The 15,789-nt window shown below is 31.5% G+C and overlaps 1 protein-coding gene across 2 annotated transcripts in view; it reads right to left on the minus strand.

The window, feature by feature from the left end:
* Window positions 1-15,789, minus strand: part of LOC128855464 (venom allergen 5) — a 67,792-nt gene that overhangs the window by 8,913 nt on the left and 43,090 nt on the right. For both annotated transcript variants that reach the window (XM_054090389.1, XM_054090390.1), the window contains exons 2-3: window positions 12,437-12,637; window positions 2,842-3,002 (exon numbers count right to left, since the gene is read on the minus strand). In XM_054090389.1, the coding sequence (XP_053946364.1) occupies window positions 2,842-3,002; window positions 12,437-12,637 (362 nt within the window). The remainder of the gene's footprint in view (window positions 1-2,841; window positions 3,003-12,436; window positions 12,638-15,789) is intronic.

The raw sequence follows: 15,789 nt of genomic DNA on the forward strand, positions 1-15,789 counted from the left end.
ATTGGCGCGGGTCGATTTTGGCGCCCTGTAGCAGCCATTTTGTTTTGGTGACATCTGTCAAATCTTTTGTTTATTATTCAGTTGTTTATGCCAAATCATCATGGCAAGTTACACGATTGAACAGCACGTTCAAATGACAAAACTTTATTATCAAAATGAGTGTTTATTAACGCAAACATTGCGCGCATTGCGCCCATTTTTCGGTAGATGTGGTGGCCCTTCAAAGTCGACTCTTCAACGTTTAGTGGCCAAATTTGAGACGACCGGGTCAGTAAACAATCAGCCAACACCCGTACGTTCAAGGAACGCAAGATCAAGTTCAAAGTTGATGACCATAGACAACGCCGTTTGTTCGCTGACTGGGCTGCGAATCGTTTGGAAGATAACCCCAGTTTTGGGCGAAAAATCATCTTTAGTGAGGAGGCGCATTTTTGGATGAATGGCTGTGTTAACAAACAAAATTGCCGTATATGGGCGACACCAATGCACACGAGGTTCACCAGGTGATAATGCATCCTCAAAAAGTTATCGTTTGGTGTGGATTTTGGGCCGGCGGCATCATTGGTCTGTACTTTTTTGAAAACGACGTTGGTTAGGCGGTCACCGTCAACAGCGAGCGCTACACAACGATGATAACCAATTTCTTATGGCCCATATTGAACCATATGGACCTAGACGACTTGTGGTTCCAGCAGGACAGCGCTACGTGCCACACAGCAAACCCCACGATTGACATTCTGCATGAACGATTTGAGGGTAAGGTCATGCGATTTGACCCCGCTACTACTTTTTCCTGTGGGGTTTCTTGAAGTCTCAGGTCTATGCAAATAAACCACAATCGACCGATGCTCTAAAGGTGAACATAACACAGGCCATCGCTCAAATTCAGCCGGATCTATGCGGAAGAGTCATTGAAAATTGCACCACTCGCATCCGTTCCACCGTAAGAAGCCGAGGTGGGTATTTGAATGATGTCATATTCCACACTTAATGGCATATATGCGCCTTTCAAATAAAAAAATAATTTTGTCAATAACTCACACATAGCTTGTTGAAAAACCCTTTAAATTTTTTTAATTTTAGTAGCGTGCGGTCAATTTTATTCAGCACAGCCAGTAAGATTTCAATGCACAATAAATATCTTTTTTCGGCATAAACTTACTTAAAACACGACTTCAAATATGTTACCTTGGGTGAGCATATAGGGTATTTTTCGCCAAACAGCTCTAAAGCTATAAAATCAGTGCATGAAGGGCACCGAACTTGGCTACCAGCTTCATGAACCCATGGAGGGAAAGGCAGAGAGATATTTACATAGCTGAGTTGGTACATGCAGACATAAAGTCCCTTGCTGCGGCTTAGCATTTCACTTCATTTAAATTTTTCTACTTAGTTTAGTTATCTATTAGCCAGTGGTAACCATAAAAATTACCACGTTCGAATGTTCGCAGTCATGCGTAGCTTCGTGCAGAGCTCAAAGTACAGTTGCTGTTTGCTTGATGTGCTAACATTTGTTTCAACCTTACTAAGCCCTGCGTCTTTGGGACTCGACGGGAAGAGTCTCGCTGCTAGTGGGAAGAGCGCGCTTTGGTTGTTGTTGGCTGCTGCACAATTAGCATAATTATAATGGGTAAACAGCGTGTGTTCCCAATTAACTATAACATTTCATAAGCCGGTTATGGGCAAAGAAATATCCACCAGTCAAACGAAATAAGAAGAACTTAGCATAACATGTTTAGGAAGCATTCCACGGCAAAATGTTAGATACTAATAATACTACCCCGCAATTATTTTCTGAATAAATACATTACAAATATGTCAACCTTTAGTATGTAAAATTTATTTTTATGCCTCTTTTTTTATCACTTGTTCTTGTTAAAAATTTACATTTTGTTTATTGTGCGATACTAGCAGCTACTTTAGTTCTTTTAAAAATCATTTTCTGGATTTTAAAATAAATAAAAAAAATTTTAAAAATCCAAAGTTATGAATACACACACGAATGGGTGTGAAGTGACTTTCTTTAAATGGCCACAACAACAAGTTTCTTATTTTAGAAGTGTCTAAAAAGCAAATTTTGAAACCTAATGCCCTTATGAGCTTCGTACGAATCGCTCGGGTCTCATTAATATTTTTAAATTTGCATAAAAAATATCATCATTAAAATTTGCAAACATCTGTTTGGTATAAGTTTAATATTAGGGCTTCCAAAAAATGCCGTATTTTATTTCCTATAATTTCGTAAAAAATTTTCCATGACAGGAAATAATTAAAAACAGTGGCAGCGACTGTATGGCAATGAAAATAGTCTTTCTTCGAGACACACATCAAACTGTAAAGCCTCGTCAAGTATGAAGAAACTAGAGTCGGAATTTTCAATTGACTCTCAAAATCTAGACTAAGGGCCGAAGAAACCATTTTCTATAGGTTAAAGTTTATACACACAAGTTTAGCCGTACCTTTATGTTCACTCACGCCGTGAGAAAGTTATTCAACGGAGCTCATGACCTAAGATGACTAATTAAGAAACCGCTTATTTGGGCGAAACACAACTTTTCTGCTATTTTCTCAGGATTTAAGCATTCACACAGTTTTGTTTTCAAGGTATGGATATTATTACAAACCTTCGTTCTCTCTGTGAATTCCGAATGGTAGTCGCGCATCAATCCATTCGGCTATGACGGCCGCTAATAAAATACTAGTCACATTTTTGAAATTTGAACTGTGTCATTTTTTTGATAATATTTAAAAATTATTTCGACTCTTTTACTTACTTACGTCTAAACTCCATAAAATATCAGTTTAATTTTAGCTTAACTAATTTAGTTGCGTTCTACTAACCTGGGAGTAATGACCAGTTTTGGGCGACCAAGCATCGCCAAAGGAGTACTTTTGCACTTCATTGAACCAACTTTGGATGCGTGATGGAAAATCGCCGTCGGTGGGATCGAGCGGGGCTGTGCTCCAGATAATTGCAAGATTCTGACCCATTGTGAAGCGATCTGTTGTGGTGAGAAGATCCGAAGTGGTGTCCAACGGTGGCGCACAACAGCAAACAGCGAACAGGAAAAAGCGCAGGGCAATGCAGGACAATGCAGGAGAATGATAAAAATTGTTTGGAAGAATAGAAGCGATACGTATTGAAAGAAGAAGAATGGAGAAAAGAAAGCAAGTTAATAATTGTAAACGTAATTGAGTTGCAACAGAGAGCGGTTCAGTCATAAATATATGTAGACATGCAGGTTTAGTTATAATTCTCTTCTTGTTTATATGCGAATAATTATTGTAGTTATTGTAATTGTTGTTATTGTACAAAACCGTGTCATGAATTGGTTAGACATACAACGTTGGTGAGAGTACTCGTAGTTGCCGTTGAGATGAGCGAACCTTAGCCCGTTTTTTCGTTAAGCTCTTTGTTTTTTGTTTTGCGATGCTCTTTTTTTTGTTTTACTTTGAGCTCATGCGGGCATGCGAGATGTTGAGAACTGCTAGTATTAGATTGTTTGAATGGTTGATTTCTAGAGTATAACATTAATTAGTCGATATGTATTACATATGCGTGTATGTATGTGTGGGTGTGGATAGTTATTCACTTTTTGATTTATTTCATTTATTTCTTGGGAGTTTCCTCAAATTAATGGTTTTTTAAGTAGACTGTCTGGGTCGTGTCTTAGCGTCTTAATCGACGTTTTCCCACACGAGCGCTTGCTGTTTTAATATTATTTTTAATTTATAATTGAAAAAGGGGGCGATATAAATCAGTTCGTTGAGGTTGAGTGCAAATTCGTCTAGGTAAGTTGTCAAGCCGTCAGTTTCCCATGAATTATTACTTTCAACATTAAATTCATCTACTTATAATTTATCTTCCAATTCACTAAAATCGCAAACATCATCCGATTCGTACAATAAAATTTCTATTTTTGGGCATTTTTTTTGAATTATTAATTTTTTTTCTGTAGCTATGTATATAAATTTCCCAAATGTAGCAAAATATATCGCTAAAAAACGACAAGACCCTACAAAGCTCACTGAAGAACTGAATAAGGAAAAATTCCAATTGTTTTATTTTACAAAATGCCTAATACCGTTAACTATTTACAATGAGAGAGTTTTAGAGCAAAAGGACCCCAAGATAATGTATAAATATCTTAACGGTTGTTTTCCAATTTAATAAATTTACTACTACTACTTTTGAAGTACTTAAATATGCGGCGGTCATAGCCCGTCAATATCGAATTTGGCACAGAAAATGCTTGCGGGTGACACTCGTCACTTCCAATGGTCTCCACGTGGCATTTAGCTTTGGATATATTGCTCACGAATATTACATACTTATATGGCTGCAAATATTCACATCTTTGAATATCAAAGCAATCGGACGAAAACTACGCCCATAGCCCATAAAACTAAAAATGTTTGTATCTTAACGCGGCATAGCGAAAATAATATTTTTGATTAATCAAGCCGATTAAAAATTAAATGAGCAAAATCGGCCGTTAGCCATGCCCACTTATCATACAAGAGAACTTTCAAAATACCATATATCCACTTATTCATGAAGAAATATCTTAATGTGGTGGGAAAAACTGCCTAAAATTGTATGCATTTAGCTACATCTTTGTATGATCTGTGAATTCAAGAACTTAGAATAAAGTAGCGTCCATCTTTTCTATAGAAGATTTTTCGATATCTGTCTGTCTGAGTATGTCTTCGCTCTAACTATAATGGTAATAAATATTTCACTGGGAATATGCGCTGCGCATACTTCTAGATAGTTTGTCTCCTTTCGCACATTGGCATTTCTTTAAATGTATTTTGATTTTCTTTTGTTCGTTTGTGAGTTATCTTCTTTATCATTTTTATTTATGTATTTATTATTGTCATGCTGTTAATCATACACGTCCTGCGGGGAATGAGTTGCTGAGTTTCTTTGTTAGCGTGTCCACGAACCAGTTGTGTGTGAGAACGGAAATTTGGTAACTGCTATTTTTTATTTATTTTTCATTTTATTGCAGCTGAACATGAAATACTTTTCACTTGTTTTTTAATTTATATTTTTGCTTTTTGAAAGTGAATATTTTCAGTTGTTTTTGCATGCATATAAAAAAAATATACAAAAAAAATGTTTTGTAATATAATTTTTCACTTCCTTTCTTTAGTATTTTAATGAGTTTTTCTATCAAACATAATTTTTTGCAACTTTTTGTTGGTCTTAGAAATCTACTTTTCGATATACATATAGGAATTTCAGTAAACATATGTATGTACTATATGTATATATGCACTACTGTGTTTAAAATAATAAGAGCGCGACGAATTATCAAGTTGTAACTAATTTTTTTGTTTGTTTTTGAACAAAATTATTTTCTTCTGTTTTTACAAAAGTTTAGCGCATTCTGTTACAAAAACCTTGCAACTCAAAGCTCCGCACTTTGTACGGAATTGAAAAAAAATGTAATTTATTCCCAAAAAAAAAATTATTACAAATTCCCACTTTTTATGCAGTATTTTTAAAAAAATTATAATTAAAATGAAATTAAATGCAATATTTTTAATAAAATTTAAGGAATACCTCTTCGCCCCTTTAATTTTAGTTTAACAAAGTTAATTTTTTACAATTTTTTTCGCTGAGGGAAGAAAATACGCAGCAACTCAGCGAAAAAAATTTCAAAAATCCACGAGAATATCAAGCCACTTGAAACTTAAACTTTGTTACACTAGAATTAAATGAGCTATAAAACTACATACCTACAGTTTTTTTTTCGTTTTGAATAAAAAAATGGATATTTACTATATATTTTTTTGGAGTTCGTTAAATTTTTGTGAATTTGTACAAAGTTTGCAGCTTTGAATTGCAAGGATTTTTAACAAAAAAAAATTTTTAAAACAAAAGTTTTAAAAAGAAACAATTAAAAAAAAAATTTGAAAAAAAAATTTCGGAAAAAAAAATTTGAGAATAAAATTTTGAAAAAAAAATTGATAAAACAAATTTAAAAAAAAGAAATTTGAAAACAAAAATTTGAAAAAAAAATGAAAAAAAAAATTAAAAAAAAAATTTTGTTTAATATTAAAAAAAAAATATTCCTACTTTTCATTTTTATTTGAAAATTAATTTTATGATTTGTATGCAATACAAAATCTTTGGAGTTTATTACTTTTTTGTGAATTTTGTACAAAGTTTGCAGCTTTGAACTGCAAGGATTTTGAACAAAAAAAAAACATTTTGAAACAAAAATTTTGAAAAAAAAACAATTGAAAGAAAAAAATGTTGAAAAAAAAATCGAAACAAAAATTGAAAGTAAAATTTTGAAAAAAAAAATTTTGAAAACAAAAATTTAGAAAAAAAATTGAAAAAATCAAAAAAAAAGTTTCGAAAAAAATTAAAAAAAAAGAAATTAAAAATAAAATTTTGAAAACAAAAATTTGGAAAAAAAATTGAAAAAAAAAGTTTTTTTTAATATTAAAAAAAAATATTCCTACTTTTCATTTTTATTTGAAAATTAATTTCATGATTTGTATGCATTACAAAATCTTTGGAGTTTGCTACTTTTTTGTGAATTTTGTACAAAGTTTGCAGCTTTGAATTGCAAGGATTTTGAACAAAAACAACATTTTGACACAAAAATTTTGGAAAAAGACAATTGAAAGAAAAAATTTTGAAAAAAAAAAAATTAAAAAAAAAACATTGAAAATAAAATTTTGAAAAAAAAAGTTTTGAAAACAGAAATTTAGAAAAAAAAATTGAAAAAAATCAAAAAAAAAGTTTCGAAAAAAATTTAAAAAAAGAAATTTAAAAATAAAATTTTGAAAACAAAAATTTGGAAAAAAAATTGAAAAAAAAGTTTTTTTTAATATTAAAAAAAAATATTCCTACTTTTCATTTTTATTTGAAAATTAATTTCATGATTTGTATGCATTACAAAATCTTTGGAGTTTGTTACTTTTTTGTGAATTTTGTACAAAGTTTGCAGCTTTGAATTGCAAGGATTTTGAACAAAAACAACATTTTGACACAAAAATTTTGGAAAAAGACAATTGAAAGAAAAAATTTTGAAAAAAAAAAAATTAAAAAAAAAACATTGAAAATAAAATTTTGAAAAAAAAAGTTTTGAAAACAAAAATTTAGAAAAAAAAATTGAAAAAAATCAAAAAAAAAGTTTCGAAAAAAATTTAAAAAAAAGAAATTTAAAAATAAAATTTTGAAAACAAAAATTTGGAAAAAAAATTGAAAAAAAAAGTTTTTTTTAATATTAAAAAAAAATATTCCTACTTGTCATTTTTATTTGAAAATTAATTTCATGATTTGTATGCATTACAAAATCTTTGGAGTTTGTTACTTTTTTGTGAATTTTGTACAAAGTTTGCAGCTTTGAATTGCAAGGATTTTGAACAAGGAAAACATTTTGAAAAAAATATTTGAAAAAAACAATCACAAAAAAAAATTTTGAAAAAAAAATTTAAAAAAAAAATTTTTAAATAATAGGACTATGAATAAGTTCGTGCGGTTTTTTTTCGAAATTTGAAACTTTATTGACGTAAAATGGTTACAAATTTAATATTCAAAATATTGTCCATCGCTTACTACTACTTTTTCCCATCTTTCTGGCAATTCACGGATTCCCTTTGTGAAAAATTCGGTCGGTTTTGCCGCAATCCACGAATCGATCCATTTTTTGACTTCATCGTAATTACGGAAGTGCTGGTCAGCCAGGCCATGTTGCATCGATCGGAAGAGATAGTAATCGGATGGCGCAAGGTCTGGACTATACAGCGGGTGGGGTAGGACATCCCATTTGAGCGTTTCTAAGTATGTTTTGACCACTTGTGCAACATGTGGCCGAGCATTGTCATGTTGCAAAATAACTTTGTCGTGTCTATCGGCGTATTGCTGCCGTTTTTCTCGCAGTGCTCGGCTCAAACGCATCAATTGTCGTCGGTAGACATCCCCCGTAATCGTTTCATTCGGTTTCAGTAGCTCATAATACACAACACCCAGCTGGTCCCACCAGATACACAGCATAACCTTCAGGCCAAGAATATTCTGCGCCGACGTCGATGTTGAAGCATGGCCAGGGTATCCATACGTTGCCCGACGTTTTGGATTGTCGTAATGGACCCACTTTTCATCGCCAGTCACAATTCGATGCAAAAAACCCTTTCTTTTGTGCCGTTGAAGCAGTTGTTCGCATGCCATAAAACGGCGTTCAACGTCTCTTGGCTTCAATTCATACGGCACCCAATGGCCTACCTTTCGGATCATTCCCATGGCTTTTAAACGTTTGGAAATGGTTGATTGATCAACTCCCAAAGTTTTTGCAACCTCTTCTTGCGTTTGAGCCGGATCTTGATCGAGCAATTCCTCCAATTCGGTATCCATGAACTTTGGCGGCGCACCCTCGCGTTCTTCGTCTTCCAAGCCAAAATCACCACTTTTAAAGCGTGCAAACCACTTCTGGCACGTTCGCTCAGATAGAGCATGCTCACCATAAACTTCCACCAAGATACGATGACTTTCGGCTGCTTTTTTCTTCATATTAAAATAATGAAGAAGAATTCCCCGCAAAAACACATTATTTGGCACGAAATTCGACATTTTCAAGTGTGGTAAAAATATTGTTGTTTACGCTTCAAATAAAAAACTTATACTGACGTTTGTGCCTTACGACAGTAGCTCTCCAATGAATGTTTGGAAATGTGGATCGATGGAATAATAATCAAGTTACGCCATCTGTTGTAAAACCGTAACGAACTTATTCATAGTCCTATTAAAATTTGGAAAAAAATTTTTTTTTTAATATTAAAAAAAATATTCCTACTTGTCATTTTTATTTGAAAATTAATTTCATGATTTGTATGCATTACAAAATCTTTGGAGTTTGTTACTTTTTTGTGAATTTTGTACAAAGTTTGCAGCTTTGAATTGCAAGGATTTTGAAAAACAAAAAAAATTTAAAAAAAAGTTTTGAAAAAAAAAAGTTTTGGAAAAAAAAATTTTGGAAAAAAGTTTAAAAAAAAATTTTTTTTATTATTTAAAAAAAAAAATATTCCTACATTTAATTTTTATTAGAAAATTTATTTTATGATTTGTATGCATTACAAAATCTTTTACATACAAAAAAATAGTAAAGAAAATTTAATAATCCGTCGCCCTCCTATTATTTTGAACACAGCTTTGAACATGTACTAGGAAAATTGTTTCTGCAAAAATTATTTTTTTCCTATTTTTCAAGGATTTTAAACAAAAAAACATTTTTTTTTTAATTTAAATTTATTTGAAATTTGAAAAAAACTTTTTTTACTATTAAAAAAAATTTATTCCTACTTTTTACCTGCAAAAGTAATTTTTTTTTTCTTTTCTTCAAGGCTTTTGAACAAAAAAAAATTTTTTTTTTTTAAATATTCAAAAAAAAAAAAAATTTGAAAAGAAGATTGTTTTTTATATATTATTTAAAAAAAAATTATTCTTACTTTTTATGGGTTGGGTACAATATGATTTTGGTTCAAAATTCTGTATTTAAAATTCTGTATTCAATATTCTGTATTCAAAAATCTGTAATGCAAAATTCTGTAATGTTAAAATTCTGTATTGCGGAACACTGTAATTTAAAATTTTGTAAATCAAAATTATGTATTGTCAAAATTCTGCATTGCAAAATTCTGTATTGAAAAATCGGAAGAGCATATGGATAAATAAAAGAATTGCGCACTTTCTTTATTTTTCCATATGCTCTTCCGATTTTTCAATACAGAATTTTGCAATGCAGAATTTTGACAATACAGGACTTGTCTTGACCCATATGGTTTCCTATATTATCAAAACAGATTTACATAAAGCAAATGCACATATGTTTGTATGTATTTATAGCTTCAGAAACAATGTGAATGAAATTCGTGCAACCGTGCAAAAATATATTGTAGAATAATTGCAATACTTTCTGTATACTTCGTTCAAATACCTAACTGTTTTAATCAATTCCCACTCTTTCATTGTACGTTTGTTTTTTGTAAAATTTATAGAAACACAATACGACTACGACAGAACCAAACCCAGCGGTCTTTTGTTTTTGCTTCTCGTTTACAGCACGTCAAATAAGTTTACAAAGAGAGTTTCGATTAGTTCTATTGATAGTGGCTGGCCAACGTGCATAAATCAAGTTTGGGGAAATTACAAATTTAAAGAAAGCACAACTAGCTAAAATTCAAAATGGTCACAAAATTAGGCAAACGAAGAAGGCTGTAAAAGCAAACAACAGAATTAAAAGAATAACAAAAAAAGGCTTATATTAAGGCATGTTTCTTTTCTAAAGCGAATTGCTAAAAATTTAATAATATTATAATTGTTTCGCCATTATAATGTAATAACTTTTGTTTTGAATGAATTTTTGAATTTTTCTTTAATTGACGTATGTATATATACCATTGTTTCTATAAAATCAGAATTCCATTATTCATAAAATAAATGTGCTATTCAGGTAAGCGTGCTTATCAGGTTATCTGCTTATTTGGTTATATTTTTACAGCATTTTGATCGAAAATAATTTTGATTCCAGAATTTTAATATACAGAATTTCAGTTCTCCATCATTTTGATCATACAGAATTTTAAATACAGAATATTGAACCAACAGAATTTAGGCTGGACAGAATTTTTTTTTTTTGATTTTTACAGAATTTTCATCCAAAAGAATTTTGAAAAGCAGAATTTAGTACCTTTCCCACTTTTTATATACATTTCAAAACTAATTTTATGATTTGTATGCATTACAAAATCTTTTACATACAAAAAAATAGTAAATAAAATTTAATAATTCGTCGCGCTCCTATTATTTTGAACACAGCCTTGTGTATGTACTAGAAAAATTGTTTCTGTTTCTATTAAAATTATTTATTTTTCAAAAACATTTTTTTCTCACATTTAACTTTTGTTATGTTTTATTTTTATTTGAAAATTAATTTTACGATTCGAATGAATTTCCACATACAAAATTTTTGTTGTTCCAATTGATGGTTTTGACAAAAATATTTCTTTTTTTGGATAATTTTTACAAATTTTCGGTTCGTAATTATATGAATTTCAACATGGAAAATGTTTGTTTAAATGCATAAAACAAATACTATAAATAAAATTCTAAAAAAAAAACAATTTATACGATTGTGTCATTTTCAAACTAAAAAGCTTTTTTCTAATTAAATCATCGGAGAAAATAATTATTTTAAAATAAATTTTATGCATTTCATTTAGGTTTAATTCAAGAATGAATTTTGCAATTTATGTAGACAAATGAATGTAGACATACAAAATTGTTACTGCACCCAATGAAAACAAATTTTTTGCAGTTTTTTGTTTCCATTTAAAAATAATTTTACGATTTAAAGAATTTCCACACAAAAGCTTTTATTTTTTCAAAAATGGCTTTTGCAGTTTTTTGCTCGTCTGAAAATGGGTTTTGAGATTTGTGTTGATTTCAGCATAGCAAAATCTATTTGATTTTTTTTTTTTGCTTTCAGTAAACAATTTTTCCAGTTTTTTATTTTTAATTAAGAAAGAATTTAGGATATAATAAATTTACTGTAAAAGAACTGACTCTGGATGCAAGTACAAAAAATAAAAATTGTTTTTGCAGTTTTTTGTTTCTATTTAAAAATTATTTATGGTTTTTTTTCTTTTTTGTTTTTAAATGAATTTTGAAATTTTTTAGTTTTACTTAAAATGAATTTAAAATATAATGAATTTGGCATACAAAAATCGCTTTTCCATAATTAAAAACAAAATTTCAAAAATAATTACGCACATTTTTTTTTCCTCTGCAAAATTATTTTTGCGATTTATATGAATTTTATGATAGCAAAATGGTTACTCATTTTATTATAAATATTTTTTTTTCGAAAGTAGTTTTCTGCAGTTTTTATTAGCAATTAAAAATGAATTTAGATATAATGAATTTGGCACAAAAAAAATTTTTCTGCATGCAATTTTAAAGAATTTTTCATAGATTACTTTTCCAGATTTTTATTTCTAATTAAAAATGAATTTAAGATAAAATGAATTTTGCACAAAAAACAAATTTTCTGCATGCAATTCTAAAAAAATTTCGGAAATTATTTTTCCCGATTTTTATTTTAAATTAAAAATGAAATTAAGATATAATGAATTTTGACATACAAATTATTTCTGCATGCATAACCCAAAATACAGAATGTAGGTGTGTCGTTAAAAGTTAATTCTCCTGAAATCGCATGAAATTCAAGCCCAAACGTTGAGTTTTTTCCTTTGCATAAATCCAACATTTTTGCTTGTTTGGTGTATTAGTGAGACAAAACATTAACATGAATATTACAGTGTGAAATATTCAAAATATATGTAATGGGAAAACGAAAAAAATACTTCATTTCGGTTAGTGTTTTAGTGGAATGAGATCGCACTCTTGATGACTTACTGATCGTTCGGAGGGGGTCATGACGGAATTCACAGTTGTTAGCCCACTGCTGCGCACGCGCCGCCAACTCATCGTCCCAAACGATTTCACGCATGTTTTCAGCACCCGGCTGACCTGGATAGCGACCTGTCGCTACCAGTTGTCTGAGCTTATTGTGCTCGTGCAGGATGATCTCACGCTCGCCAGGTGACAGGCCAGATACTGCAAAAAGTAAAAGAAAAAAGAAGAAATTCAATATTTATTTCACTTTAATGGTCGCAAAGAAAGAAAAAAGTGACAATGAAGTGTAAAATTTGCATAATTTGCGGTTAGTAACTGCGATTAGCTGGTCTCTCCTATTAATTAGTAAATTTCTTTCGAATCTGCAAATGGCTAAAGTGGCAGTCTTTTATTGTTTTTTACTTCTTTTATATATTAATGTATTTTTTTTTCACAAGTTGGTAAAATTCCGAGCCGTAAATCGTGCCAAACAAATTTAAATATGTCCCCGAAATTGTGTTACACAACTAATTACGCTGATTGGGCTGATCTCACAGTTATCTCTATTCGAACGGTTGCCCGGTCAGGGAACCGCATGAGGTGCATTTGAATTTTTTTTTTTTGGAATATCTTCTACGAATTAAGTGATACAGAGGGAATATCGAATAAAGATCTAATTTAATATGTCATTTAATTTCTTTTATTTTTGTAATTTTTATTCGCTATTTTTAACCCTCCACTTGACAACTGCTGTGGCTTTCACAATCGCACCTAATGAGTATGGCTAAACGTGCATATATTTCTTGTTTCCGTTTACTTAAAGCGGCTTCGCTAAAACAATTTTTATTTATATCCAAATATATCAAATTTATATGCACATAGAAAAGTTTAGCTAAACTCATTTGCCAAAGAAAAGGTTGAGTTTTTGTTGCCATTTCTTCTCACCCATTTCATTTCAAATGTTTCCTATTTTTTCAAACTATTTTAGTAATTTTATTTTTGATGCCTCAGTATGATTTACAAGAAGAAAAAAAAGCATGAAAAGTAATTGAAATTCAACTTTGCTATCAACATTTGCTTTGCAACGCGAATGGTGCATATTTGTATATTAAGTAAGTGCGGCATACTCAATTCCAAACGCAACCTACTGATTACAATATTACAATATTAATGTGCGATTCTTACAGCCAATCCAATATACACTTTTTGGTCACACAAAAACCGCTCACAATTTTGTGAATGTATTTGCATGTAAATTTTGGGGAAAGATGTAATCAAATACATATTTTTAAGCCTAGACAAACTGCGCAAAATTAAAGAAAGCCATTGGATGTGGTACGAAATGCTAATGCTCAGGTTTTACCAAAAATCTGGTCGTTGCTTTCGTATTTCCAAGGCGGCTTTTAACCGATTCCGCAATTGCTGCGTTATGACTCCACTCTAAAATGTTCCATGGCTTTGTTTTAATATAGCATTTGGTACCTACTACACACACATAGGTATGTGCTGGCGTTACATTTATAAGCCTAACCTGTTTTTGTTAAAATCGGCACCAAGTAGAAGATCTCGACACCGAAACGGCTGATACGTGAAAAGTCGAAGCAATAAAGCATTGGAGCTTTGGTTAACGCTATGCACCTGGTTTAATTACAAATAGGACTGCAATTAAAAACCATTAGAAAAATTCAACACTGCTTTGACATACCAGCTTAGAGATACCTTATATACATATAGGTGAAAATCCAACGGTGAAAAGTTAGTTATGTAGGAAAGACCGTCGTGTATAAAATGAAAGCTAAATCTAAAGCTCAAAATAGGGGTGCAATACCATAACCTTAACCGTAGTATTAATCATAATGATATTTAATACCATCAATTATTGGCGACATGGCCATAAGTAGCTGATATTTACTTACATAGGGTGGGCCATATAAAATTTGCTTTTTGAATCGGGTAGAAAGAAAAACTAATCAATATTTTTTTAAACTTTTGATTTTATTTTGAAGATTGAACATTGTCATTTATGAATGAAAAATAATATCGTTCAAGTGACTGCCACGACTGGCTTTACAGTAGGCCATTCGATCAACCCAATTTTTAAGCACACTTTCGATTGTTTGGGCTCCGATTTCATGAATGGCAACTTCGATTTCGTGTTTTAAAGCATCAATCGTCTCTGGATGGTTCGCATAGCATTTGTCCTTAACGACTTCCCACAAAAAATAGTCCAACGGGCTTAAACCGATGTGAAAATGAGCTTCATCAGAAAACATGATTTTTCGGTAAAAATGCTCATCTTCGGTCAAACGATTTTCTGCTCATTGAGCGAACCGAAAACGCATTGGATGGTCATTATGCTTCAGTTCTTGCACCAATTGAACTTTATAAGCCTTCATACCGAGGCCTTTGTGCAAAATTCTCATCAAATAAGTGCGTGAAATGTTCAATTCTTGAGAACGATGACGAGTTGAGGTTGTCGGATGTTCACGCACATTTTGGGCTACAGCAGCTATGTTTTCAGGTGTACGCACTATAGGAGCACGTTCACGTGTTGTTATCCATTAACGATCCCCTTTCACGAACACGATGAACAAATTGATCCACAAACTGTCTTGTTGGCAAATTTTTTTTCTGGAATTTTTTTTTTCAAATTTCTCACAGTTTGAGTAGAAGACTCGCCACTTTGGAAATAGGTTTTCAATATTTCCCAACTTTGTTAAGGCGTCTAGCGTCCCATTTCGTAAATGTCAAACCTTTAAGTAAATTATGAACACATTTGAGATGTCATTTGTGTTACCATTCTCAAAAAAATAGGTGGTTCAAAAAGTAAACGCTATATGGCCCATCCTGTATTATCACTTTAATCCGCTTTGCAAACCAAACTAGCCGTCGTATTTGAGTGAACTTGTGCCTGGCATATTTATGATTCATGGCGTAAATGAGAGAAAGAGGCCTTTTTTTTGCAAAGTGCCTTTCTGTTATCGATTAATTTCTCATAAAAATCATCTTCCATCAAAGCCGCTGTAGCTAAATGAGCTCGTGTGTCACTGCCGTGCCCGGGTCCGAGAAACACTATGCGCAAAAAACACTTGAAACTGTCGCTACCATGGCAATCGGTTCTAATTCACCGGAACGACCCGGATTTATATCCGGCCAAGTACTGTCACTCAAGCAGCATTCCCCTGCTACAACAACAACCAAGGTATTATAGCTATATTTAGGTTGTATGTTGGATAGTGTAGAATGTGAAGCCATAGCGATAGGAGTAGACATCGCCGGGTATGGCCAAATGAAGGCCGCTTACGATCAGCACAAACCAGGGTCATCTTAGGTTTATTGATAGGGTACAGTGAGGAGTAGAGAACACAATAAAC

This window comes from Anastrepha ludens, chromosome 2, assembly GCF_028408465.1.
Source record: "Anastrepha ludens isolate Willacy chromosome 2, idAnaLude1.1, whole genome shotgun sequence".
NCBI classification, from domain to species: Eukaryota; Metazoa; Arthropoda; class Insecta; order Diptera; family Tephritidae; genus Anastrepha; species Anastrepha ludens.